Here is a 25175-nt window from a genome sequence, read left to right as displayed (position 1 = left end):
TTTTATTGTTCTTACATGAGTGTATAGTGTAGAACAAAAGGATTTGTCAGCCCATCAGTGCATGCTCTATTCATACCTCATGTCTGATCAATATTTTGCATTGTTCAACGACACATGCAGCTATTTGATGGAGGAAAGGGGATACATGCAACGCTTGACTGCTATCCAACAAGCTGCTGATTACCAATCTATCCCTTCTCTGTCAACAGGCAAAAAGAATCTCGTTTGGGGGCATTGAAGGCTCTCAAACAATTGGCAGAGTAACAGGTTAAAATCGTTAGAGTGTAAAGTTCAGACAGTAGTATAGTGCAGTTACATATCAGAGTTCTGATACATACAGTATAAATATCATGTCTTATTTTTTCAACCAAGTCATCTATATTTACAGATTTTGGCTTCCATACCTTCTCAGAGGTAACAGGGTATCAAGCACACATAATTTTGTCAAATTCATTTCTAGTGATTTAACATCTACTTCAGATTGAATGAGAGCAAAGGGAAGTCATATTTTCAAACATGCTGGCTATTGCAGTGCAGATGATAATTGCACATTTCCAAGACATTTCAGTCCATAGCCTAAACAACATGGTCTCTCTCGAATTGTTAAATTCTTTTCCTCACCTCTTCTGTCATGAACTCTGCCATGTCAGCATAGATTTGCCTTTCTCCTTATCTCTTCCTCTCTCTATTCCTTCTTTTTCTCTCCGTCATTCCTCTCTCAATCTTTCTATTGTGAATTGATATTCCTCTCTCCCCCTTCCCCGTTTCCCTCGTTCTGTCTTTTCTCTCTTTCCTCTTGTCTGTCTCACATCCATGCCATCCAATTTCTATATATTCTCATCCTCATATATCTCTCTATTCTTATCTCTCTCTGTCAATATCTTTTTTCTCTGCCTTTGTGTCAATACTACCTTAATCCATTCAGATTCTTTTATCTTCCCTCTACCCTCTCTCCTTTCCTTCTCTCACTCTATCTATCTATATCTCTCACTTTCTACCTCTCTTTCTCACACACACCACACACATACACACATATACACATTCATTTCTCTCTGTCAGTGCATATATTCACATCTACCAGTCCATCTGTCTGTCTGTCTGTCTGTCTGTCTGTTTGTCTGTCTTTCCCCCCCCCCTCTCTCTCTCTCTCACCATCTCGATCCTCTCAGCGGATGTTCTCCCAGCTCACTGCAAGCCTCAAATCCATGGCTTCAGCTTACCTCCTATGATCTGAGCAAACGGTCTCTCTTTGAAGTATTCCCCCTCTTTGTCGTCCGCCCTGCCGTCCGCCGCGGCCATTTTAACCAGACTGTAATCGGAGCTAACAGCGGTCATGATATTGAGATGGATGATGCACAAAAATTTCCAGCTCCTCCGTCCCCCCAACCAAAAGTCAAGTGAGGAATGGAAACTTCCCTTCGAAGTGACACTTGATGGCTGGGTTGTATGTGTGTCTGGGGCTCGGGGAGGCGGGACTGGGAATATTGAGAGATTGACACTTTCCGAAAATTGATAATGACGCCTCAGTTCATCAGCAATCTGATACTTAATTGAATGGGTGTCTGCGTCATTGGCTTTCACCTATTTGCTGCTCACAGGAGCCACTGTCTGCTGAAGACTGGAAGCCTATTGCCCAGTGTTGCTGCTGTCCGAGGTAAGCCAGTATAACCCCCCAGGCGGTCTACCACCCTCGGGACAAGCATCAGAACAATTTAGACACGGACACTGAGCCAGCTGCATTATTGGCCAAGTGCAGCAGAGTGGGTCAACCACACACACACACACACACACACACACACACACACACACACACACACACACATAAAATATATGTTACGACCCTGTCTCACTAATTAGGTATGCGTCAATTAATTTGCAGGAAACATTACTGGCGACTGAAAGGGCAGTCAGATGATGAAAATCAATGAGACACAAGACGGGCCTGGCATAAAGGAAAAGGTCACACGCTCGTCTAAACATCGGTGCTTAAAGGGGAGGCTTATGATATGATCAGGTCCCATCTTGTTTCAACAAGTACTTAATGTCTGATGCATAGTGGAGCTTGCCATTCTTTGGCTCAAATACCAGGGAAAAGTACAGTTTTGTGACTCATCTTGCATTTAAAGCAGTGTTATCAATCTCAGAAGTTCTTTTGCATAATAGTACTCTTATCAATATCCTACAAGAGGGCCAGCAGAAAACAAAATCTTTAAGCTGCTAGTTGTTCACGATCTGTAATACAGAAAAAACAAAGCAAAACAAAACAAAGCAAAGAAACAAAAATGACTGGTGCTGTTTTGTTTTTTCCACAGTAGCCTATACCTTCAAAGCAAATTTAAATTCAGAAAAATTTACAAAATATGTGGGATAGTAAACTGGACACAGGAAATGAGTCTCAACAGTCTATCACAGTCAAAGTGTACTGTAAAGCAAGACATATTGGCGGTATGAAATTTTCAGGAATTACAGCCAACAAGCCCTTTTTGCAGCATGAAATTTTTAAGAATTGCCACTGGCATTCAATGCTTATAATGTAGATAAGAATTTTCTGCATGTATTTTAATTTCATGAATCTTGGCTCTTCCAAAATGTACAAAATTAACATGCATGCTAAAACACTCCTCGTTTTACAGTATGGGGCATGCAGCATCACTAGGAACCTGGACTCAAATATTGGATCTGCCCCCACGGTCAGTCTAAATGAAATCCACTGAGTAGCAAGTAAGTCATTGTAATCATGAGCATTATATTATAAAGATGGTCACCAGGTCAGAATAACCTTTGATCCTACAAAAGATGGATCAATGGGGGCAGCACAATCAACCCTTACACCTAGCATGTCTTTTCCTAACCATGATTTACCTCAACACAAAATTCCAAGAATACAAAATGTAAAAGTGGAATTCTTCACTGTGAGGAAATTTCCACGCACATATAAAAGCATGCAAATATTTTTGCTTGCCATATGTTCCAGGTATTCATGTCTTAAATCCACGGAATAAAAAAAATGTAAAATTCCCTTACACGGCCAAGTGCAAAAAAAAAAAAAAAAAAAAAAAATTACTCACTCAAAACAACACCACTTTTACAGTAACAAATACTTATAGGCTTGCAAAGAGCACAGTACGATTAGGTATGGCAAAATTCACTTCTAGCCTATAAAAGTTAGACCACTGAGGGCGCTGTCACCGAAAACATTAGGCATGCAGACTTTCCCATGAAACAACTGAGAAGTTTGTTGATGGTAGTTCAAACACATAAAACGTGACGTGGTTAAAGGTATAACAGACGCAGGGGCATGGCCACCCTGAATCCAGAGACTTAATTTACACACGATAGACCTCTGCATATTGCTGATACATTATATGTATGATCCTATTTCCACAAGTGTAGAAAAATAAACTAAACCACTTCTTCCAAGCTGATATGATTGACTCCTACATTACAAGTCATCCCATGAAACAATCCCTGTGTAATCAGAGATGAGGATTGCTGCAATGGAAACAGTAGTGAAAGTATTAGAAGTAGTATTACAAAGAAGTTGTAGTGGTGGTGGTAGTAGTAGTAGTAGCAGTAAAAGCAGCACCTGTCTGAAGAAAAAAAAAACCCACATGGTCCAGGAAAACTGCTAACATCTTAATTTTTGGTTTGGCTTTGAGCCACCAAAGTTTGACAGTATGTATGGAGAAAAGATTACTCTCCAAGATATAGAGAAACTTAATATATTTGCATCAGTCAAAATAAGTGATATATTTTTTTCTATTACAGAAAATCTTTAAGCTACAAGTTTTTGTGGGTTTTATGAGCTGGGAAGTCACATGTTTGTTCCAAATACAGAGTATTATTTAAACAGGTACATTTGTAATCACAAGAGTCTTTTAAACTCACAGTGGAATTATGTAACCACTCATTACCACCCAGCTCAAAACCCACACAGAGTAGTAGATCAGAATTCTCTGTATTGGCCTGTCACTGCCAGATCAAATTTTCAAAAATTTTCTCACGTTAGAGAGTCATTATTTTAAATCTCTACCTATTGTCAAAATTTGGCACCTTAAATCAAAACAGAGGGTCAAAATATCAGCATGTTTATCTAGACCATTATTTTTTTCAGACAGGCACTGCTTTCACAAGGAAATAAAACATGTTTTCATAGATCCTGTTCAGCACGCCTTACTGACCCTTATCTTTACATCCTCTTTTAGCTCCATTTTCTATAAATCTGCACCTCCTAACTCTTTCTTATTTCAATCACTTTTTGAACGGGTTAGACTGGTCCCATTTTAACAAGTTACATACCATTTTATTCAAGCTTTCTCTTATAGACCATGCAAAAAGTATACATATATATCCGCCTACGTTTTGTAGCTTTGAGCGCGGCAGTCCCATTCAGTATGAAATTTGGGTCTGTGAGTAAGCCCATAAATACCCTAAAGAGAGATACTGTAGTAGAATATTGGTTGATTAGTCTACTCATTTCCAATATATGGAATAAGTGGCAGCTTATCACTGCCAAAGAATCTGTCACACAGGTGATCTGCATGAAGCATACAGCATGCTACAAACTTACACCAGATTTTAGCAAGTTGTTGCATGGACATATACATAAAATTTTTAAAAATGAAAAAATATGTGATAGGAAAATCTTCTTGCAATTGCATCAGTGTTTACTACAATAGAGTTCACGTATATACTGTATAAGCTCTTACTTTTGCGTACAGATATTTTCACGAATGAGGAGGTCATGGGCATTTTGGCGAGATGCTGTTTTCATGAATTGACAATGAGGCCATCATAAAAGCACTATTACCCAAGCACATGGCGACATTTTCACAAAGTTGTTAAATTTGCGGTCCAAGTGTGATTTGCAAAATGTGAGAAAATTAAACCCTCACTAAAATAACAGCTTTATACAGTATAATAGTAGTTGTCGCACAACTTTCTGTAACAGTATAGCAGCAGCATTATAGCAACAGTAGCAATGCAAATCAGGAAAGGCAGAAGTATGATTTTATGAAGAAACAAAATGTGATACTAGCCCAGAATAGATGCAGAACTTCATTAACAATAGTTTAACTCCTGCCGGGGAAGAATACCAGTAGTGATAGCAGATGTTGTAAGAACAATCTATTATTTTATTCTTGAACTGCACATCATAACATGGGCAGTAGCAATAAAAATGGAAGCAGCAGCATGTGAAGCAACTATAGTACCAGCACAATTGGAAGTAGCAGCAATGTTTGCTGCTGTTGTTGTTGCTGTTCATATTATTGTTGTAGCAGTATATAGAACTAATCATAGGGTTGCAGTAGTGACCAATAATTAACAGTAGTGATATACTGTACAGTAATAGCAGTACAGGCAGTAGAATTTTGGCAGCATCGATCAGCTCGATCTAGCTGGTAGTAAGATACTTAATTTATATTATATTCATATTATATAAACTGGAAAGAGAACTACCACTTCATCATGTCACAACATGTCAGAAAAATTCTAGGAGCAGTTTATAACCTGTCGAGGACGAGTCCCAAGTACTATAAAACATGATATACTCACGGCATGAAGTTTTCACGAATTGGAGCTCACAGCCTTTTTTGCGGCATAAGATATTTTGCATGCATTTTAATTTCACGAATCTTGGCGCTCGCGAAATTTGCAAAATTAAAATGCACGCGAACATTCCTCATTTTACAGTATACTCGGACAGGTGTCTATGGGAAATGTGTGATGTAGCAATATCAGTCCGTCCTCAACAGGTTAATACAAGAATATATAACTAGTAGAAGTATAGCATAATTAGTAACAGTAGTAGTAGGCCTAGTATAGTAGTAGTGTAGTAATCGTAGGAGTAGTAGTTGTTATTGTTGTTGCTGCTGTCATTCAATAGGGTTTAGCAGTGATAGTAGAGTAGTAGTAGTAGGAACGACAATCCCAATAGAAAATAACAGTGATGGAAGCAGTACCTGTAGTAAAATATGCAGTAGTAATTATGCAACTCATTTATATGGTATGTGTTTGTCTCAGGCTGCTATAGAGTATGTTAAAGTAATGTCAACTCAGCACAGTCACTGTATAAGCACCATTGTCTGCAGTACTTTCACCTTCCTGTGCCTTCTATTTATAAGCGAAGGCCAAAAGAACGTGTTGTTACTTCCAATGCCAGATAGACAGCCTGACCAGATGCCATGTGCAGCTTGTCGCGATTTGCTGTGCAGCGGCAGCTAGGGCTGTGTATAGTTACCACATCTTAGAATGTCAACAGAATAAGAAAAGGAAATGAAGACTGGAGTCTTACATGATCCAATGATTTGTGCAAATGGTCTCTCAGTATAATAGCCATTTCCTCCCCCATCTACTTCCTTTTGTCCAGGTGATGCCATTTTATTGAGAGGCACAGTATCACAGTCAGCAACAGACATCAGATACACATGCACTATGCAGTAAAATTCCAGTAGTTGTCTTGTACGCCAACCACTGTAAGTCCTCACGATGGATAGATCACTTCACAGATCAGCTTGTCGTGCAAATACTCCAGTGGGTCAGACTTCACGAGTCAGGGGTCATATTTATACCATCACGTGCATATGGTCCCTGGTTCCCACTGCTGGCTCAGAGAATAATGCTCAGTACTTTCAGCCAATCACAGGGCAGCACAGACTTATTATGTCACAACTCTCTACTATAGGGCTTCCAAGCACACAGCAGGAAGTGTTCAGCACTGCATGCAAGCTGTACTACAATCACACTGTACAAATATCTCCAACGCCCATACCACTCCCATTCCATTCATCTTATCTAAAGTCTGACTGGACTTTGACCCTGCAATCAACATGCATGCCCATTCTGTTATCACAAGGCATGTGTACACGTGGAATCTAAATATACACAATGGTGTAATCAAAAGTTTCCATACACTCTAGGAAGAAAACAAAATAGCTGCGTGGAATTTCCCTGTCATCAACAAGACGGAATCATTCTATTCGATACATTATCTCACTGGAATGTTCCTCTTTGTATGTATACTTTATGCTATGTGAGAACTTCTCAAAGAAAAAGCAGATAATATATGCACTCTTGTTGAAAGGGGGAGGGAGGAGAGTAATAATTGCCATAATAAAAAAGAAAAGATCCAAAAATTCTAGAAATAATCCCAGGAAGGTAAAAAGATGTGGAAGTATTAAATCATTTGAAGAACATAGCAGTAGACTCACATTAGAATGAAGTCCTCAGGACCAATTTTCTTTTGTTATATCAAAATTTCATTATAACCAAACAGTACAGTGTATAAGAATAAAACTATACATAATGATATAAGGACCTGAATTTTTACTTTGTTGTAACAAGAATTTCTGTACATTCATGTTCCTTGCAACAGGAGTGCACTGAATAGCATAAACCTTCCAGTTTAGCCACAACAGCGCAACATTCTACAACATACAAGTCGGGACAGGCCTAGCATTGTAGGCATTTGGGCTCCTGAAATACTTACAAAATCAAAATGGCAGATTCCAAGGAAGCTGAGACCAATATTGTCATATTGTTGTTTATATCTCACATCTACCTATCTATTTAATATAGAAGTGAGTAAATGAAGGGTAAATATATCAAATAACATGGTTTTTCTACACTTCCTGTTTTTCCAAGGTTTCAGAATTTATTGACCGTGATAGCGGCTGTGCTTGTATGGCTTTTCAAAGCTCAGGCTTCTTCGTTTGTTGGTTGTGATCAACAAGACCAACAACTATGGTTGTAACCAAAACAATCATCACATGTACCCAGAAAGTCATGGCCTGACTTTAGAATACAAGATTCACTATCACTAATTATCCATTGCAATCACAGAATATGCCATATTTTCATAATCATATTTTCAGTGCCTAGGATACCGATTTGATATTAACCCGTTGAGGACTGACTGATCTTGCTACAACACGCATTTCCCATAGATACCTGTCCGAGTATTCCCGAGACTCGTTTTCAATGAGTTAAGGGTGTTTAAGGGATCTAGATGATTTCATTACAAGGCTGCTACATATTCATAAAATACATTTCAAATGACTCTTGAGTTTTGTAGGTAAACCACAGTAACAACAAAGCATTTCTTACAAATAAAGCACACCAAACAGAATGGATATTATTAACTGGAATTGAATTTTGACTTTGAAAGATGATTGTGAAATGAATTAAAATCATCTCTAGTCATTTTTCCCTTTACTATTATAAGTATAGTCCTGCACTGAGAAAATGTTATGCTCAATGGCCATTTCTATGCCTGGATATTGCTATATTAACATCCTTTCATATTCTGTCACTGGCATTCACAGCTATGATTGCAAAGGAATTGAAACAATTAACACTACAGTCTGAAGCAAAGAATATCAATGCATAATGCTCAAGGTAATAGCACTTAGTTTAATTGCAAAAAAAAAAAAAGCTATCCAAATGAATTGTTGGCTAATACAGTGCCTTTATGAACTTACTGATAAGTGATATAAAGGCAACAGTCTTTGATGAAACACAGTCTAATGGCAAGTTTTTTGGTTACACCAACTGTTGAAAAGTAAATGCAGTATCTACAACTTAGAATAGAAAACCCCATTTTATATTTTTATCAGGTCTGAAAATTGATCTGCACTCAAGACAAGCCATTTTCAAGGGCTCACTGAGGATATGTTGCATAAAGAAAACTCAAAACAGAAAAAGAAGGTGTGATGATGTTCTACAACACTGAATCATCCTATCACCTTGAATCACGGCATTTCCATGCAGTACCAGGTAGAATTTCTACATGTGAAGATCTTACGACAATTTTAAAAAGTCTCAATCATATGGTTTCAAATCAAAGAGAAAGAAAAATATCAACAGAATGTAAGAGCACATAATACTCATGAAAGGTATTGTTTTAAATACCCAATACAAGGTACAGTAGCCTGACTAGTAACCGCTCACCCCTTAGCGCACGAGTGTAGTAGATGATGACCGCGAATATCTGCCCTACATTCTCGAATACGCACTGCACGCACTGCAGTACGCGTGTGCGCAATGCTAAGAATTCGATGCTCAAACAAATTGCAATATTGAAAGTATTCACGACTATCTTATGATGTTTAAATGCAATTAGCCACATCTGGAGATTCCCGATGGCCGGAAAGGTCTCGTCTACTGAAGTTAGTGGAATTAGTGAGTAGGCCGTGATTTTTTAGTTAAAATCCCGCAAAGTTGAAATAAGTTGTACGAATAGGCGCTAGTCGTCGACCTGACAACTGTCGGCAAATAACTGAACGATAGTAGTGTACGTATTTACGTGGAATTGCGTACGCGAACAAAAAAAGTTCGAAACTCGTACAGAGATGGCTCTTGACTAGTTACCGCTCACCCCCCCCCCCATACGTGTGTACAGTATGTGGCGCGTGCGCTTTCAGACCACTGATTTATTACCTCCCCCCTCCTCCCGCTAACTATCCTCTTGGATTTCCGACGAAGTGGGAGGCCCCCGAAAATTCAGATTTTGAATTATAATCAAAGCAATTGACATTTAGCGCATTCCTCTATCGTGACATTGCTATGAATAAATATATGATTATATACATACATATAACCATATATATAATACATGTATATATACGGTTACAACTCGATCGTTATTCATAAGGTTCGTTAGTCCCAAAATGAAATAAGGTTTCAAATAAAAATGTCCCCGTTTCTCGAACATTATATCGAGTTTCCCGAAGTACACATTCCAGGAAGTCAAAAAAGGATATTGCAGCTACTGAAGCAATATGAGGAGATGATTTTAAAACTCACATGAAATCCAAACAGAAAAGAGAGTTGAAGAAAAGAAAGGAAGAGAAAGAGAGAGAAACAAAGGGAAAAAAAAGAAGAAGGCACAAAGACATTGAGAAAGAAGAGGGAAGATCTAAAGAAGAAGATAGAAGAGATGAAGTTGGGTACAGGAAAAAGAAAGATCACAGAGATGGGATTGTGATGAGGATAGAAGAAATGAACCATATATTAGAAGAAATAAAACAGAAGGAAGAAATGAAGTTGGAAGAATCTGAGTGCAAAAAAAAAAAAGAAAAAAGAGAGAGAAGTGAGCTTGGAAGAAGAAATGTAAAACTAGAGAGAAGAAAACAAAGAAGATGACTCTACGAAGGAGAATAGCGTAGAAGAAAAGAAAAAAAAAGAAGAGGAACAAAAAGGAAGAAATTGAATCAGATGATGTTAGATATGTATGTCCAGCATGCAGGAAAGAAGAAGCCGTGAAGATCAATGGGTTTCTTGGAGTTCCGGCTATTGCGAGATAATTTTCGGGCCTAAAAACGGAGAAAAGCAAAGATGAATTTGTGCGGATTTTTATACGACACCTTATTCTCTTTTAAGCCGAACTTAACAATGGGCAAAATGACGCTTTATTTCAAAACCAGAAAAGGTTAATTCTCCGTAATTATTTGAACTATCGTTTCGTGCAAACAGACTAACATAATTATGCCAGTGCCAAACAGAAGCAATCAAGGTGATAACGGCGCTATATACAAGTTCATAAAGTCTCTTTCCGAGGGCCGTGATGGAACAGCATCGGAATATTTAGAAGCTATAACCTTCGCTATTTATGCCGAAATGTCATCACAAACGCTACAATTCGAATTAACGTTATCTAATGGCTTAAACAAGAAAAAATATGGTGTATATATACAGTATAATGTTTACGTATCCTAAATGTTTCCAAAGATATACGTAACGGGAATATCTGTGAGCGGCGAACACAGCGAATTGTATATTTTGGGAGCTTTGAACATGTTCAAAAATCCTTTGCGATAGAAAGAACTGCTTGTTAGCTGCTCTTGAGTTTGATCGCAACCGTTACCGAGCCCTGACGAAAGTTAGAATTTGCCATTATTCGCTGCTTTCGCAAACATTGGCCGCTCAGTTAGATACCCATTTACGTAACTTTGATAAGATGAATTGAATTAAATGTCAAAATTAAAATACGATGGGATCGTATGCTAAAATTTTAATTAAGACAACTATATATAGCCTATCGAAATACAAGTACTATTTCACTCGATTTTGCAATCCACAGTGAGCCGGTATCTATACATGGTTTTCTTTTTCTTATAAAACGGCATTGACCCATCAAAGTCGTCGGGTAAAACATTCACGCAAAGCACGCATTCAACCTCGTGCATCACAACCGAGAAGCTGTTTCCCTGGAAGAAATAAAAGATGAGAGTGTAAATTGTGGTGTAAACTTTCACCATAGTACACGTGGTTTATATCAGTAATTTGTCATAGAATGAAGGATACATTTGGATTTTACTCACAGCTTTCATCCACGCGAGTTACGCTAAACGCAGCGTTGATAATGATAGCGCGATTACTTGTAGTTGCATAAATTTTGCTTCATCTCTCTCTTTCTTCTCAGATGTGCAGATTGATCAGCATAGGGCTAACAAAAGGAAGGCCCCATATACGATATGATTATATGATTTGTCAAATCTGAAATATTTGATAACATGTGTCTAGAACAAAAATAATTGTAATCATCGCGAGAATGCTCTCTCATTTTCCTGTCGCATTTCTTGTTTGTCTGTTCATCAATATGACGTCGTCATAATAAAATGCAGGTAGGCAAATTTTAATAGAGCATTTATATATAAAGTGTAAATTCCACAAGCGTTAGAATACAACGAGAATCCGGATATGACGAGCAAAATCACCCGGAACCAACGATCTCGTTATAACGGGATTCCCATTTATAAAATTCTATTTTCGCAACTATAAATAAGCAGACCCGTCTTCCACATAATAATAATGACACATGTCCAATGCAGCATACTTACACAATAAAGAAAGTGAACAACAACAAACCGAACATTAATGTGATATTAGATTGTTCGAATTCGGACATGGAAATTGAATACAATTATATAGAATATCCACCACACCGTATGCTGCCAAAAATTTATGTTTATCTCAGCCTCGGCACACGTGTTGGCAGACTTGCCCTTTGCTAGTTAGCATCATTCAGAAAGGGACTTAGCATCATTCAGAGCCTTGTAATGTGCGGCGCGCGCGCCATATATTATAGTGAGTGGCTACTAGTCAGGGGTGAGCGGCTACTAGTACAGGATGTAACGACGAAGGTATCGCGCGTTTATTCCGTTATAGGACTTCGTGAGCAGATGATCGTAATACACATAAGAAAGAGCAATATCGCCAACCACATTTCACAGGATTGGATCGGGAAGAAGATAATTTGGTGAAGTTATTCACAATAAAGTATCACAGTGAGCGGTTACTAGTCAAGCTACTGTATATCATTTCAAACGGGTATATGAAATAAAAAAGGTACTTCAGAAGATGATGCAAGTGCAATGTCAGCTGGCAATTGTTGCTCAATGGCATAATATGTAGGTATGTAGGACATCCTCTCAAAAGCAATGACAAATATGAGGAAGATTTCCAGTTTCCAGAAGAATTCCACCTTTGAATGATGTCACTTAGGTAGCAGGTCAGCTCAATTATTCCAATGAACTTGCACTTGTAAGCAACATGACAGCATTGGTATGAATATTCATTTGGCTGTCCATACATTGCAGTTGTGGCTGACCAAAATATGGCCTTCACTGTCACCTTGTTACTGTTTTAAAAATGCTTGAATAGAAATCCTCATTTTGATTGTGTACATAAAATGACACTAAATAGTGATTTTCTGTCTGTTATTTCTTATTTCACCAAGGGCTATCTCTGAAAACATGTAGCTGCATATGGATATATTTTGAGAAATGTCATTTACGGAATAGATGTATACCCCTATCTCACAACCACAAATCGATAACTTTGAGCTTTGAATTCATTCTGCCTTGAAATGATTTTGCAAATAGTAAAATACGATCTTTCACTTTAGCCCTTTGTTGTCACTGTTGTAGTTTTTTTTTTCAAAGAATCCACATTGCTAGATTTACTACTGATTCTTGAAATTACAATACGACATTCCAAAAATATTCCTCAATAAAATTAGCACATGTTCATAAATTAATTTCCTGCTTTGTACAAGTAAAATGAATCCAACCAGATCAAATGATTTCTCTGGTATAAGATACATAGTGAAATTCAGAAAAGCCAAATGATGAAGACAAAAATATAATAATGTTTTAAAGTGAAACTCCCCAAAGTACTATGGGTTAATATTCATGTCAGTTTCATCCTGCTAAGTACAGCAACAGATGTATATCTAGAGTAATGGGCATTTCTGTCAATGTTGCATTCATATTGCCCTTTTGAATCAAGGAACGATTCATAAAGATTGGTCTACATTGTGTGTCAATAAAACTGCAAACTTGTAAGCCATTTCAATTCAAAGAAATCATAATGTTTGGAAATCATTTTGCTCCCAGAGATTAACCATGCAAGATATGTTGTCTGTAAGAGCACCAACAACAAAAAATAAATAGATGAAAAGAACAAATATCCATTTTCAGCCCTGAATTTAAAAAAAAAGAAAAAAAAATCTGAATTGTCTCATTTAACCCTCTCACACCAAGTCTCAAAATTCTACTAATGTTATACTTACTAAATTTGTCAGTGGATGTGAAAGGTATAGACAAGTGATTGTGATGGTAAAACCTGCTTTCAAGTCAGAGGAAAAAAAGAAAGATATTACTAGCATCCAGTGTTCAACAGGGACGGATCTAGCTTTTTATAAAGGGGGTTGGGGGCGGTATGCGAACGGAGCGAGCAAGGGGGGGGGGGGGGGGGAGGGTGTGGGAGGGGGGTGTCCCCCCTCCCACAGTAGGGAGAATTTTTGAAAATCTGTGTGTGAAAATGGCATTTTCTTGCATCTAAAACACCACTATTTTTGGTATAGAGGTCATTGCCAAATTAAATATTACAAGTTTAAAAAAAATATAAGATCAAAAAAAAAATGTTCCCCGGATTTGTTTTTTTTTTTTTTTTTTGGGGGGGGGGGGGGGGGTTGCAACCCCCCCACCCCCCTCTAGATCCACTTCTGTTCAACTTGTCTTGGAACTACATCACAACCTGTGAAAATGAAAAGACTGCCCTTGACCTATTAGTCCACCATCTGTGGATGCTCTTGCATGTGTGTGTGTGTGTGTGTGCATGTGTGTCAGCATTTGTGTCTGTGCAGACATAATTATGTTTATATAAGTGTTGATATATTTGTATGCATATGTTTGTCTGTTTGAGTACATGCATGTAACATGCAGAAGAACACTTAAGATCTTACATCCAGTAGAACACTTAAGATCCACGATTTATAATACTTCAATATCAGATCATTCATGTATCAGTTAAACTCAGGTGGTCTTCCTGATGTGTTTTCCTCGATGTTTGTTAAAAATACTGAAGTTCATTCTTACCCCACTGGACAAAAAGAATCCTTTCATCTTTCTCCTGTATGGACTGTATCTGCTTTAAAAACAATATCTATCACTACAGGACCTAAATTTTGGAATGATTTGGATAGAGAAATAATCCAATCTCAATCTCTTAATAATTCATTTAAGCATAAACTTAAACTAGTTTTTCTGAATTCATATTCACAGCTATTCTTCAATCCTCCTTGAAATTCTCTGTCCATACTTTGTATTACTGTCATTATCGATTATGTAACATGTGCCTCGCTCGCGATTTCTTATTATCTCCTGGACCTTCTTTGTGCATATTTTGTATTTCTGCTATTGTACACTGTATTTGACTTGTACCTCGCGCGGGTGATCACACAACTCTCGAGAAGTCTTGTTTTCTTAGTCTTTTCTTTGTCTTTTTTATTCTTTGACGTTTATATTTCCCCAATTCACAAAATGTCATTCCTTTCAATTGTAAATATCAAGAAAGAATTAATCTCACATCCGCATCTGGGAATCTACACCCTACAAGCAATGCTTCTATGTAGATTCTTCATATTTCACATGTTAAATTGTCTTAAAGTTGTACTTGACAATTCATCCATGCTTTTGTATTGTTATGTTCATGGTTTATTTATTTGTTGAAATGTGGAATATGGGACAATAAAAAACACACAAACAAAACAATGTGAGGTGTGCCTGGTGCATGGAAACTTGGGTATTTCTTTGTTTAGTTCACATTGTGTCTGTACCACTCTACTCTGCCAATCAATCTCCATAACTGCAGTAAGCGCCTTTTCTAAATCCATTGTAAACTGGTGTGAAACTTTACTGCTTCCTTCACTAAGCCAAGGCTAACAGTGAAAAGGTAAGAAAAAATACAATAAGGTACTAATGGGCTACCATAACTTAAAGCACTATATAACAGAAAAATTATGCCAATACGAAGATAGTAGAATCAATTCAAATCTTTATTTCGATCATCAATTAAAGTGCACTCAGAGAGCAAAGTATACAAGCAAAAAGTAAGGCATGCACACTATAAAGAATGGTACTAAATCTTTATGCACATGAATGTATCATACACTGTAGTACACATATAAAACAATGTATACTTCGCAGAAATGACATTATGAGGAAAATAAAGTGATGGAAAAGAATGATATTAAGAAATGGTTTCGAATAACAGTCATTGTATATACATAGCACAGTGGAAAAAAGATATAGGCCCTACTTGCCAATAAAAGAAACAAGCATGTGCATGAGCACACATGGGCACTACTTGGGAGATAACAGCACATAAACTACATACTCTAGAATTAAAAGGAACTATACAAAGATAAACATCTGAGGACTATACCGTATACTCATCACTACAGGGTTGCTATATTAACCCATTGAGGATGGGCTGATTTTGCTACTATACACATTTCCTATAGACACTTGTCCAAGTATACTCGGGACTCATTCTCAGTGGGTTAATCATATTCCTGGAAGTTTTGATGAGGGTAGAGTTACATTGGTCCAGATACAGATAATCATCCCAACAAGCTTTTGGGTATATATGCCATATAGACAGTTGGTCTTACCACCTATGATGCTGGCAAACTGAGGCTCTTTGTACACTTTAGGCTCTTGGTCGCTGGGCTCCACGGACGTCATTATCAGATGGTGATTACCCACAATCTACCAGTAAACATTTGACGAGATGCAGGGAATGACCAGATCCAATGAGAGCGCAATATACCACGGGTCTTTGAATTGCTCACTTAACCACAAAACTGTTCAATTCGACTTGAAATTCATGATCCATCCACAAAGGCCAGTGAAGCAAAGATAACCCATGCAAATGTCATACAAAGGTATTCCTTATTTCATCAATGCAGGTGCACACAGGTGATAGCAAATTATATATGTTCCGTTAATACACCAATCAATCTCAAAGTCAAATAGACGGTTATCACACTTTTTTCAGGATGACTGGTGATTTTTATTTTTACGATATCTGTTGTTTTATAAAGCGGTGGCACTTTGATTGGGATCTCCTCAAATTCTGACTGAAAATATGAAATGCCTCTAACACTGAGAGCATGGCAGCTACCTGCAGCTGGTCTATTGAAAGCTTCAACATGTCATTAATGTAGTCTCCGATTCAGACCTTTCGGGTGCTTTCATTGCATCAGTGTTCGATCAATATCCAAACGAGATATCAAATGCTCGTTGTCAGTCATCTCAGCCAGAGATCAAAAGGACCCACTTTTCATCAGATGATTACAAACCCTCACAAAGCGACAGAAAGACAGACTGAGTGACGGGTTGAAGTGACATAGATTTCCCTTTACTTTCTTTTGCTTTATTTTCCCTTCTATTCTATCCCCTAGCTGCCCTTGTATAGCTTCCAACCCTTTTCGTCTCCTTGACAACCGCTCCCTATATTTGCTGAGTGGGGATGGTTTAATTGCTCATAGGTTCCGATGTCACCACCGAGATATACCTCTATCAATAGCTGCGGCTCTGTGCACACGATGTCTGTTCACTCCCTACAATTGTCGCATTCAAAGACTTTATGGATTTTTTTTTTGTCTTTACTTTGCTAGCAGAGAAATGGGTATGTGTGAAAAGTCACATTATATGATTTCAAAATTTTCCAGCTGGTTTGTTTATACAAGTATCTTTAGACTCATGTTCGTTTGTTTTTTGTTTCTGTTTTTTTTTTGGGGGGGGGTTCTATTCAAGGGTACTGTCTATGTAACATGCTTCATTAATGTAATCAGTGATCATCAATATGACTATGACCAAACTTTTCTTTAAAATTGTTTTCCACTGTACCATGCACATGGTAAGTTTGCTGTGGTAATACGTTGGTAATGTACCATGGTAATTTCTTTGCAGTACTACCATGGTAATGTATCAGGTACATTATCACTATATTACTGTGGCAAAATTACTGTTGATCATGGTTTGGTAATTGTTACTTTACCATGATATTGCCATGATAAAATATGCATGGTACTTTTTTGTTAGGGGTACTGCAATTTCATTCTACTAATCTACTGTTAATTATACACTTCAATAGATCTGTCTGTCCATTATGTTGATTCTGTTATGACATCCGAGACAGGAGCCTTATGAGGCTGGAATGTACTGCAGTGTATTATATAAACCTATACAAAAAGAAAAGATAATAATTTCCTCCACAGAAACAATACACTGACTAAAGTGTTTCTGATTCTCAACAAAAGATGTACACTCATTATTACAAGTAGAAACCAATTATGATCTGCTGCCCACTGTAGAAAACAGCAATTTCACTCATCTGTAAATATAAAGCAATTTAATACAATTAAGTGATTTCGATTGCACATTGGATTGATGATGTTAACATGCTGTATGTATTTCTGCAGGAAACAACTAGGTGGCCGAATGACATAATTAAGTGTGCCAAATGTAATTACATACTCCTTAATGCATGTTTAATATGGCACCAAGGGTCTATAGAAAGGCTAGCTCACTCATTAGTCAACAGGTTCCAGTGCTAACACCATTTACCAATCACACTTTAGGTGTGTATGATAGTCTTCTCAGCTCAGACTCTCTATACCAAAGGGGGCTTTTCTACTCCAAAATAACCCTAGCTACCAGCATCGCTAGCATTCATCTCTATAGGGACATATGATACACACTTGAAGATTGTTGGATGCAGACAAGTGCTAACATATTGCAATATGTCCTTGGGTGGAATCAAATGTCCACTTCCCCAACAAATATGATATCACTATTGCTCATGTTTCATGTTACGAATATATTTAATAGAAAATGCATGTAATACAATAGGAGTTGGCACCATTCTCGTTTCCTCATTGGCTGCCATTTAACCTGTTAAAGGCCAGTCCCAATTATACTCGGGCAGGTGTCTATGGGAAATGCATGTTGTAGCAAAATCACCCCATCCGCAATGGGTTAAGGTATATCCCTTTTGCAAATGCCACAAAATTTTGCATTGTTAGAGAATAATGTCTCCCAACATTGTGTATGAAATCTTATGGTAATACACCTCAGAATTGAAATGAAAAACCTCTAGGACCATGTCACTTGAGAATATGCTCTCTTTTGTACAAATGGTTGGAATGTTTTTCAGGGTCCAAATAAATAAACTAGAGATCTATAGCACTGTTTCCACCTCCATTGTAAAGAAATGTCCAGTTTTAATTCCTCTGAGCCGTCGAGTAAAGGTTAGAATGCCCTGCCTCCACAATATGCAAGCTTATGGAAGGAATATAATTTTCAGGGTTGTGAAAGGGACATTTATGAACTGAAAACCTTTTTGTGTCAGTGAGTCTAATGTGTACAAATTATTCACAAAAATCTATGGATAGGAAATAAATGTGTGTGACATAGGGTCAATGAAATATCTGCTAACCTTGTATCACTGAAGGTGGTGTTTGTATGGAGGGTCATGTATGAGCATATGTTTGCTGTATGTAAACTGAAGATAGACTTTCCTTCCTTATACACGTCTTTTCATTTGATGGAAATGATTTTATCATAGTAATTGAACTAAACTGAACTGAAAATATGCTGACACTAATTTCATTGAAATTGGGGTTTGCAATTTGTTTCTCAGAACTACTGAAAACTCAAAATATGAATTTGTTAAGATCTGCCTTATTATCAGCACGTATCAACAAAACTGGTCCTGAAAATGCTATTTAGAGTTTATTTCTCTTAGCCCCTCGTATATAAGATGAATATCAAATTTCCGGCATTAAGTCTTCAACATAAGTTCTTCATTCTATATCATGAGAAAAGAAGAAAAATATGAAGGGCTGCACATATTCAGCGTATCGGCTGTTTACAGTCTAAACACCATCTCTTTGACTGAGATTAATTTCATTGACTGGAAGTTTATGCTTCCAAAAAGTTTTGATGTAAGGTGAGCATTCAAAATGTAGGTATACAATACAGTATGTGCCCCCCCCCCCCCAAAAAAAAAAAAAATAAATAAATAAAAATGGATTTTTACGCTGATAACTACCAAGATGATTAAACTGTCTAAATGCTACTTTGGGGTCATAATCTATAACATCTTAGCTATATTTTGAGGAAAACCCAATTCAATTTGGTTAAGTGGTCACAGAGAAATGTGTATCATTGTAAATTATGTCATGGGTCTGATTCTTCCAAGTTTAGCATTTGGATGCTCTTGGAACTGAATAATGTGTGAACACAATGGACAGAACTTGGAGGGAAGGGATTCCTGACATGCTCTACAAACTCCTTGTTTCTCTTTGACCACTGAAGCAAATCGGATGGGGTTTTCTGAAAGATGTCAGTAGTAAGTTATAGTTTTATACCCTGAACTTGTATTTGGATTGATTCACTATTTTTAAAGTTATCATTGCGGAGGGTTATGTTTTAATTTTTTTTTTTTTTTTTTTTTGGGGGGGGGGGGGACATACGGTATATTCTCTCTGTTTTTTTCTTCACCCAAAACATAGGTGAGGCAGCAGGAACAATTTTGTCAACAGGTCTTTTCATGAGATATTATCATTGTTCTTAGGGTTTGTCATTCGGATAGTTTGGGTGCGTCTGGATTTAGTTAGTTAGATGGTAAATCATTAACTTATTAAAGGATTATACTAGATCAGTCAATGACTGTCTCATGTGAGGTAGTACTGCTATCACAGCCTGATATGAAAAGAAACTCATAACATGATTCTTTTTTATTTTAAACCAAAGGAGATATACTCATCTGCAGCAAAGCACGGTACTCTGAAGGACATTTGCTTGACAGAAGACTTATCAAAGCTTGGACAACATGTGAGGATCTAGTATCTCATGTCAAAGAGAGATATACCTGCCTCGGTGATGGGGCAATTATACAGCACTGAAATCCAAAAGTTACAGTAATACTTGCTGTCCAGAGACTAAAATCTCTGAAACATTTTTCAAACTTTTCGAGTTATATTTGTGCTGAAACATGTCTAATACTTGCATAGTACCAATAGCTTGCTTTTAAGTAGGTTACATTATATATTTCCCCAGCATATTTACTGAGTTTTAAAATTTGATATCTTGACCACAATGTTCTATATCAGTCATATTTTCCTTGTACATCCTATTCAAGCTGAATGTCATGTTTTGTCTTATATCGTTACATTTCATGCATTTTTCAATGAGAAACACAAAAATTAAATGAAAATGTAATTTAAATTGAAGGACTGTAGCAATTTTTCACCAGGAGTGGGGACAAGGAGACACACTGGTCAAGGTATCTATGCCTTCTCCTCTTCCTCCTCCTTCTTCTTCTTCTACTTTTTCTTCCATTATACTACTACTACTACTACTTTTTTTTTTTTTTTTTTTTTTTTGGGGGGGGGGGGGGTATTTTGTCAGAAGTATCATGAAGGATGCATGCTTCCAGTCTCACAATCTCCCTGTATGGCCAGTTCCCCTCCCAGCAATGATTCCATTCTCACCAACACCCCTTCTTGATGTCCACATCATCTAGCATAACCTCCATCCTGCATTACAGTATATTATGATGAACCATACTGATAGGCCAATTAATAGACCTACATATCTGCTATGGATCAACTTCAGTATCTTCTATCAGGATAGAGATTTCAGCACACAATCCTGCTGTGGAAACATGTCCATTCTGTCTCACATCTCCCTATCATCTACTTTGCCCTTTTCTGTATATGTGACTGTGCACCTCAAAAGAAACAAAAAGTCGCCAGACATGAATTTTTAGTTAAGACCATATTCTGAAAGAGAAGACTTTAAGCTTTAAAATGATGTATAACTCAAATCAAAGGGACTCTCCTAACCTGTCTAAATATTGGAAAGAAAGCACAAACTCAGGAAACGTGTGAACTGAGAAAAGAGGCTCTGAAGTACAGTGTCTATTCAAGCGCTTAATCTTTACCAAACCGTGCTGGCTGTGCGATGAATGGGACAAAAAACAGGAAGTAAACCACTAGAGTAACGACAATGAAGGGATTATCAGATTAAACTAAAATTAAGCATGCCTCATTAACACATTCTGACCATAATCAATGCCAACTTTCAAAGCAGTAGCACTATCCTTTCAAAAGTTATTAGAGTTGAAAGTGAAGAGTGTGGACAAGGTTTTTCAGAAATGAAAAAGGGATTCTAAAGACACACCTAATCACACTATTCTACCAAAAATGTTCGAGATAAACTGCTACAAAAAACACATTTTCCTGCCCGTTTTATGATACCAAATTTTAGCATAATGTAAAAGAAGACTCGCTCTTTCAGAAAATATGAAAAAGTCAAGTTCGGCTAGGTTGACCCATTTCACTTATTTTCAGTCCTCACGCAAAATCAGTGTGTGCGACTTTATGTTCGTTTTGAGGTGCACCGTCACATATATACATACCCCAAAAGTCCATCTCTAAAGAATTCAAAGAACATACCTCTAAAGTCCATCTCTAGGAAGTTCAGATAATATTGTGCACTGGGGAATAAGGGAGAGCAATTAGAGAGGTGACCGCTACTCTAACTGCTTGCCTTCCTTCCCCAGTTCGACCTCCCTTCACATCTCTCTACTTCTATACCCTCCTTCCTCATCTGACAAATCTCAGCAGCAAAGTCAAGAACCACACCATCCCATTAAAAAAAAAAAAATATATATATATATATATATATATATATATATATATATATATATATATATATATATATATTCTCTATCAATTATTGTCAGACTATAATCTTAATACTGGACTTGTACCCTAATGCAATCTACCTCACCCTGAACCCCTTACCCTCCCTCCTCTCCCAACTCCTTTAATCGATCCCCATGGCTAACCTCAATATAGAAATTAAATAATGACATGCACTGATTAAAACAGACCATCTGCTCAGTATCCTCCTACTACCTCTGGCAATCTTACTTCCTTTAATCATTTCAGTTCTGTGATAAAGTTGTATGATGGATTAAGTCTCAAGGTATCTGTCAATATTTCTATCAAATAAATATCTAACAGTAATATCACAATCTTATTCTAAGAAGAACATAAATACTGATGATGATGATGATGATGATAATACTATTGCCAATTAAGGGAATGACAAGAGTAATATAGTAGAATAGTAAATGCAATGATAAGAATAATAAAATTGATAACAGTAATACATGTGAGAGTAAAGATGATAATAATATCTATAATGATATTAATGATAACAAAATGATAATGCACCCATCATCCAATTCCATTCATCTAGGCTGATTATCATGGGCAGGAGTCAGGGAAGAGTGCATATAATAAGCACACAGAAAGACCACTGCAGCTATTAATTTCAGCCGCAGGGAAAGTTTCCTGCTTGTTCCATGTATACCCACCCCCCCACCCCATTTTTGCATTCTCCAGTCCTAACACTTCCCCCACATCCACTACTCCCCCAACCCCCCCCCCCCATACAGTAATGTATATGTCACCAGTGAAACCAAACAGCAGTGTACAATGAGCAAACAACCAATCTCCTCCAGCCACTGGCAAAGCCTACCTCCGATGATGATGAGATCCCTTTCATCCGATGCGTCCCGCTTCACAGACGTCATCTCGTACTCGGGCATGATGGGTAATCACTAGATTCTGCCAGCTCCAGAGGTAATACGTCACCAAGCAAGCAGCAGACTGGAGCGGTGCAAAAAAAAAAAAAAGGCCACCGCTATAGCTCTGAAGAAAATACACCAGACGTTTGGAGTCCAGCGATGTAGCCCTACATACGAGAGAGTGGCTGAGGTGGTAGAAATCCTCCAACTCCAGTTGGTGCAGACTGTTTCGAATTGTTTCTCAACTTCTCAATGGATATATTTAGCTGGAAAATGCCAGCTATGCCACTATACTCCTCCCAGCACAGAAAGCAAATTGCTCCCTCCTTAGGATGGAATGCTGATATGCTTTAATCTCAGTCTACTTAACTCCGCCCTAGATGGACATACAGGGAAAAGCTATGGCATAGTGGTCACATGTGACTGTTACATCTCAGAGTCAGCTCTGAATGTTGTCCTGCTGGGCTAGAGCTGCTATCGAGATGCAAAACTCATACACCCCAACATCAAGGATGTGCATGACATTTAAGACTTGTCGAAGCTTCTAGGCATGAGAGGGGAATGGAGTTGGAATCCTTGGATTACACTGTCAGTGGCGCTGCTTGCGGCAGATGCGAGGAGAGACAAGAGGGGGGCCTTGAAATAGGTACAAGGATGACTTTTTAAGAGGCAATAGTACACCTACCAAATCCTCACACCATTCCTCTCCCTCCTTATCATCATCCTTTCTTTCATCTTCCTCCTCCTCCATCTCCTCCTCTTCCTCAATCCTCATCATCTTCCTTCCTATTTTTTGCCTCATCCTTCTTTTAACCAAGCCATGTAAAACTCATGATACTTTTATGGTCATTATATTTTTCTTCACTTCATTAACCCATTGGAGCTAGACTAGTCCCAAGTTTACTCAGGCAGGTTTCTATGGGAAATGTATGCTATAGCAAATTCAGTTTGTCCGCTATCAGGTTAATGGACAACTACCTACACCAGGTACTGATTCTACACTATAGTGAATTACTTGCAACTATGACATGTATTACCAGCAAACACAGGGGCAGATCCAGGAATTCTGTAAAAAGGGGGGGGGGGGTGACTTTTCAAAGTTATAGGGAATGCAATGCACCCCTTCCATTCTTTTTTTTTCTTGTTATTTCATTTGTTTTAACAATAACAACGACAACAAAATAGAGGGAGAATACAGTTGATTACACCCAGTGCACTCTGGCCTGGATCCACCACAGAAATGTTTTTTGTTTTTTGTTTTTTGTTTTTTGTTTTTTGTTTGTTTGTTTTTTTTGGGGGGGTTATTAACCCATTGAAGACTAGTCCCAAGTATACTTAGCCAGGTGTCAACGGGAAATGCGTATTATGGCAAAATCAGCCCATCCTCAATGGGTTAAGAACCAAAACAACAGGCTGTGTGATGATATTATAATGTACATGTGTCAAAATTGGTAAAAATCAAAAGCATGATGGCACTTCCTAAATGTAAGCAAGGGTAATTAAATCTATAACGACCATAAAGGGGTACATGGACAGCATTTCACAGGCAACTACAGAACAAGGTAGCTAAAGGACCTTTTATCAAAAACAGTCTTCCTATCATGACTTTAACTCCAGCCCCTCTCTACAGCAAAGGGTGCATGAAATGCATCTGTTCTCATATTTTACCAGGATTGGACATGCTGCAGAAACTGGGGGGGGGGGGGGGGGGGGGCCTTCACCATTCTCAACCCTTTCAACAAAAACAATGCAAAGGTCCATTTGTTTACTTGTCTTTTCTTTTCTTTTTTTTTTCTCAGATGGAACAAGAAGTAATATCATTGGTTTGGCAGCTGAATTCTACACTATGCAAAATCATTGTTTATTGGATGGAAAATGGATGCTCAAAATACATAATCAATGCACAAATCCTTTTATTCAGGGTTTGTATGTTCTTCGTATTTTTCTCAAAGATAGTGATGTTTCCAACCATGATGATGATTAAACAAACTATGCATCCGGCAAAAGTATAATTGTGCTTGATTTTGAACAAAAAGAGGAACACAATTTTTAAATTTCTAATTTCCACACTTTTACACCACTACAGAATATCTTGAAAGAAAATGTCCATCATGTTGATTTATTGTTAATATAACCAGAAAGGAAAAAAAAAAACCCAACAACAACAACAACCAAGGAACAGAATATTTTTTTTTATTACACAGGCAATATACCTGGCT

General features: G+C 37.6%; 1 protein-coding gene across 4 annotated transcripts in view; it reads right to left on the bottom strand.

Annotated features, from left to right (window-relative positions):
* LOC139708454 (band 7 protein AGAP004871-like) overlaps window positions 1-25175 on the bottom strand; it is a 168427-nt gene that overhangs the window by 78542 nt on the left and 64710 nt on the right. For 2 of the 4 annotated variants that reach the window (XR_011709356.1, XM_071620405.1), the window contains exon 1: window positions 6296-6679. The exons of 1 other annotated variant lie outside the window; for it this stretch is intronic. Coding sequence is in view for 1 of the 3 variants with exons in the window: in XM_071620405.1 (XP_071476506.1) it covers window positions 6296-6419 (124 nt within the window). In the remaining 2 variants the exon portion in view is untranslated. Of the gene's footprint in view, window positions 1-6295; window positions 6680-22907; window positions 22925-25175 lie in introns of those variants that run through there. One more of the 4 variants, XM_071620408.1, reaches the window with a different exon arrangement.

This window comes from Diadema antillarum, unplaced genomic scaffold, assembly GCF_040938485.1.
Source record: "Diadema antillarum isolate AM-2024a unplaced genomic scaffold, OU_Dant_1.0 seq00001337_RagTag, whole genome shotgun sequence".
Lineage (NCBI taxonomy): Eukaryota > Metazoa > Echinodermata > Echinoidea > Diadematoida > Diadematidae > Diadema > Diadema antillarum.
This window is presented reverse-complemented; position numbering and strand designations above follow the sequence as displayed.